At 49.5% G+C, this 4790-nt stretch overlaps 1 protein-coding gene across 1 annotated transcript; it reads right to left on the reverse strand.

Annotated features, from left to right (window-relative positions):
* Positions 1-1397: 1397 nt before the first annotated feature.
* LOC123049686 (uncharacterized) lies at positions 1398-2840 on the reverse strand. Its single transcript, XM_044472576.1, has 2 exons — positions 1894-2840; positions 1398-1764 (listed from the first exon to the last, which is right to left on the reverse strand). The coding sequence occupies exons 1-2, from the start codon at positions 2725-2727 to the stop codon at positions 1738-1740; spliced, it is 861 nt and encodes a 286-aa protein (XP_044328511.1). The 5' UTR covers positions 2728-2840; the 3' UTR covers positions 1398-1737.
* Between the last annotated feature and the right edge of the window lie 1950 nt (positions 2841-4790).

Here is a 4790-nt window from a genome sequence, read left to right on the forward strand (position 1 = left end):
GCGTGTTTTTTGTTCATTAGGAACAATTAGTTCCGTTAGTGCTCAATCGGGATTGATTTCAGGATCTGGGTCATTTTTCTCTTTGTTGTTCTATCTTTGGACACAAGGACTGGGTGAGGATGAAGTGGCACAATGTCGGCGGCAGCAAGACTTAGAACAAAATGTGTCACAAAGAAATGTCTATGATATCCATTCAGCATTTCACGAGTAGAGGAATGAAGCGAGCTTATCACGCAAGTACAAGAATGTAAGTGTATTTAACTCTAATCTGAATCACCCCCGTCTTTTCCTAGCTACTACTCTACTACAAAATAACCAAGATGAGGCAGACAATTTCCAATCAACATGTTGAAAAAGCGGCAGCATACTGTGACTAATGCATGCTCCCAAACCACCAGCATATGCAGGATGCAGTTCACCATGAGTTTCTCGGTGACCATCGATCAATCATCACAGTACACAACCATTACAGATAACTGTTACGCCATTGGAAACAAGATTGACATACTGGGGATGCACACATCCACTAATAAATCTAGATTACTATCCTATGAACGAAGCAAATGCCATCCCAGTAAATGATTAAACACATAATGTGGTAGCATGTCCGAAATACCAATTTCGACATGCGTTGAAACCGCAATTTAATTCCATCTTTTGTCCCACAGATAAGATGCATATCAACAATACTCAATCCAGATTACTATCCTATGTCGAAACAAATGCCATCCCAGAAAATGATTAAACACAACTAGCATGTCCAAAATCCCAATTTTGGACGTGCGTTAAAAGTCTAAAGCTGCAATTTGAATCTGATTCGGTTGTCTCGCATATAACATGCAGTTCAACATTACACTGCCTACAACCTTTCTCACTAATGAAGCTAATCAAGATTGCCACGGTCGTGCAGAAATTAATTTAACACAGATTTGTAGCATGCAGCAGAGTAATATGAGCCAACTGCAGTGATATCAAAAGGTTGCATGAACTAGAGAGCATAGACAGATGAACTAAGCGACTGATAGGAGCTCGGCTACGAGCAGCAATGCAACTCAAATTAATCTAAAAAAAAACAATGCAACTGATCGAAACCAAAAGGTTCCAGATCATGTACGCTGGTCCTATACTTCTATCTTCAATAGAATGTTACAATCAAACATTCTGGAATCTGGATAAACAAGAACATCAAGCAAACTGTGCTTGCTTGAAAATACAGCTAAAAAAAACATGAGTCACCTAAAAAAGAGAGGCATTTTGGGCGATTACCAAATACAGCCTTCTTACAGCACGTAAAAGAAAACATGATTCACAAACTGGGGAAACACAAATAAGATGCAGCTAGTACGAACATAAAAATGGCATCACAGCTAATATGATTGAAACATGATCCGAACAGATGAAGCTAATTAATTTTTTTTCGAAAAGGAGATGAAGCTAATTAAGATAGCTCCTGCAATTCGATTCGATCATTCATCCCACAGATAAGATAAGATAAGATGCAAATCAACATTACACTGCTACTACATTGATTACCCCTAATTGATTTGATGAAGCTAAGATAGATATTCACGGCCGTCCAGGAACCACAAGTCTGACCAAACTGAATGCAAATTGAAGAGCATGGCAGCAGATACGTAAATCTGACCAAACTGAACTGAAACCACAAGTCTGCATGATGAACTAACTAAAATAAAAGACTGATAAGGAGAGCATGGCTTGATCGATGAGGTGAAGCAGTCAATTGGATGCTAGGTAGAATCCCTCCTGCAGCAAGAGAACAAATGGATTCGAGCGTACGTCAGATCCATCCATGGATTCATTCATCATTTTAGTTTCATCTAGGACTCCATGAAGAGCAAGTAGCAGAGAAGAGCAAGGTTTGGAGAGACGGACCTCGGAGATGTAGGCGTGGTCGTCGCAGAACTCGGCGAGGCTGGCGAGCCTCTTGGGCTCCATGAAGCGGGAGAGAACGGAGACGGCCACGTCGATGTGCTTCACGGCGAGGGTAGCGATCCTGCACGCGCGGTACAGGTAGTCCAGCGACTTGCCCACGTCGCCGCCGTCGCCTCTGGCTACCTGACAGGGCTTGCTGTTGCTGGAGCCGGACTTGGCGGTGGCGTCCGGGTCGTCGGAGAGGTCGACCTTGGCGAGGGCCTCGGCGGCTGCGGCGACCGGGTCCCTGTCGGGGCTGCTGTCGGGCGAGGAGGAGGAGGAGGAGTCGGGGGTGTTGCCGGTGCCAGGGACGGGGGCCTTGCCGCCGGCGAGGCACTCGACGCAGCGCGGGAGGAGGTGCTCCTGGAGCAGCTTGATGGCCAGGACGGCGGCCATGACGCGGTCGAGGGCCTGGGCCTGGGACCTGGGGCGGGCCGGGAACTGCTGCGCGAGCAGCGGGTCGTGGAGCTGCTCGTCGGGCATGACCGCGAAAGCCAGGTTGGGCGGGGAGAAGCGAACGCCCTTCTTGGCGGCGATCTCGATGCAGGTGGTGAGCATCCGGGCGCCGGCCTCCAGCCCGATGTAGTACACCTCGAAGAGTTTGGAGGCGAGCTCGCCGAGCTTGTCCTTGTCGGCGTCGTCAGGGGTGGGGGTGGGGTCGGCGTCGGCCTGGAGCTCCTGCAGGCGGTGCTGGAGCTGCAGCAGGCGGTCGCGCTGCGCCCGCACCGTCTTGGCGGCCAGCATGGCCTGCATGAGGACGGATACGATGTCCTTCTTGCTCCCCTTTCCCGCCATGGCCGCTCTCTCTGTCCCTCTGAGGCCGGCCGGAGGTGGGTCTTCTCGGGAAGGAAGGAAGGAGACAAGAGAAAGGTTGGAGCTTTAGACGACGGAGGGATGGCCGGAGGTGAAAAGAGGACGGAGGGGGCACGTGTCGAGCGGCTATTGATGAGGACAGAGGCTCGGCAGGGTGGGCCCACCTATGACCGGGGTGGTGTGGTTTTTGAAATTTGAAAATGCTTCTCCGTCACAAGGACAAAGAGTGGTGTGGTTTTTGAAATTTGAAAATGCTTCTCCATACAATGAACAATTGGTGCCAAGCAAGGTGGCATATTTTTGTAACAAAATTTAGACCTACATTTACATTATTCTTATAAAAAAAATTGGATCTACATTCACCTTGGCGCAAAAAAAAAACATCCGCAAAAACAGAGACACACCTAGGGGCATAGAGTGGCTTGTTCAAGAGGATGAAGACGGTCCAAATCGCAAGCTCCGTGACCTTTGGTGTTGCCAAAATGTGAAACACCATTAGATTTGATGTTTCTCAGTGCACCAGCAACGCCGGCTACTATGGCGTTTCAAAAAAAAAAAGGCCTGAATGGTGCTAAACTTACCCCAAAAGGGTCAGAACAATGATTTTGGCCGACCATACCCCTCAAGGACTTTGGTGTAACTTTTATTTTTTAGAGGCGCGGAGGAAGCGGGGTAGGTGGCTGCGAGATTGTGAAGGAAGCGACGGTGGCGCCTGCGGGATTGGCTCGCGGGTCTAGGGCTCCTTCTACCCAGAGCGCGATTGGCGAGCACGCGACACATACTTCGCGTACCAAAAGCTGAAGAAAACTCACGCCGATCCCGCGACCCCACGATTTATCGAGTGTCACCTGTCATCCTCTCCTGAAGTAGGCGCGGAAGTGCAAAAAATGGACGGTTGACCAGCCGCCAGCAGCCAAAAAACTACTCTAGCAGATCGATCGGGTGGTCAAAATTGGCACGCGAGCGATGCCTCCAGATGAGCGGGTAGCCTAGCTGGTTTATAGGTTAGGTATAAAACTATCTATCATCGGGACATTGGAAGGCTAGGAGAATGAAGCTTGGGGTTCTGCTTAAGACCCATGGGATGGATAGTGCTACGAGTGTTTAGTTAAAATGATGTGTTGCAGTTCTTTTGGGTCTCACATTTTGGATAGCCCTATCTACCGGATTTTTGTTCTGTTGGTTTAATTTGCCCATTGAACTGAATCTTGCCTATAATAATTTGGTGGCATTAGAATTTTGCCCCATAGTCAGTGCTACAATAGCGTTTACTCCCCGTGGCTTTCCTGTCAGTTGCCCCAACTCGCTACTCTCTTAATCTTCTCCTTCTACTATTATAAAAGACTTTGTATTTTTCGTTGCGAAATTAATGGAAAGGGGGATGTGCCCGGTTGGAAAATAGCATGCCCCAAATCCCAGTTTTGACATCTGCTGCATGCTACAAATCAATTTGGTTGTAGTAGAACCAGGGGTCCTACCGGACCTGCTCTGGAGGTTGTAGCGGAAGGATGCAGCGGGGCGAGGTGATGAGCGGGTGCGCCGGGCGGCTGGGTGTCGTCGCGTAGGAGGAAGATGGCGCCAGTGGCTAGGGTTGTAGGCGGCTAGGGTTTCCGGCTCCTCTGGGAGCCGGGCAATAGGGATAATAATATTCTTATTGCTTGATCTCAAAAGTGCTTTACATCTAGTATTTATAACCTCAATACGAATAGCCTAAGATAACTTGTGGGCCAAGCCCCTAACTACTGCCCGGTGGGCCTCCTCCGGTTATAAGCTAAACCGGTCATAACATCTCTCCCCGCCTGCGCAAACAGCTCATCCTCGAGCTGGAAGTCTGGGTAGTGTTGGCAGAAGTCGTCACGCTGCTCCCAAGTAGCCTCCTCCGCCGGAAGTCCCGCCCACTGGATCAAGACGAACCACACCCCGCGACGGAGCTGCGCCTGCAACACCTTCTCCGGTTCCGGAAGAAGGCGTCCATCGAAGGTCGGAGGAAGCGTGGAAGGGCCTGCAGGTGGCTCCCCACGGAAAGGCTTGAGCAGCCCCACATG

Source organism: Triticum aestivum, chromosome 2D (genome assembly GCF_018294505.1).
Source record: "Triticum aestivum cultivar Chinese Spring chromosome 2D, IWGSC CS RefSeq v2.1, whole genome shotgun sequence".
NCBI classification, from domain to species: domain Eukaryota; kingdom Viridiplantae; phylum Streptophyta; class Magnoliopsida; order Poales; family Poaceae; genus Triticum; species Triticum aestivum.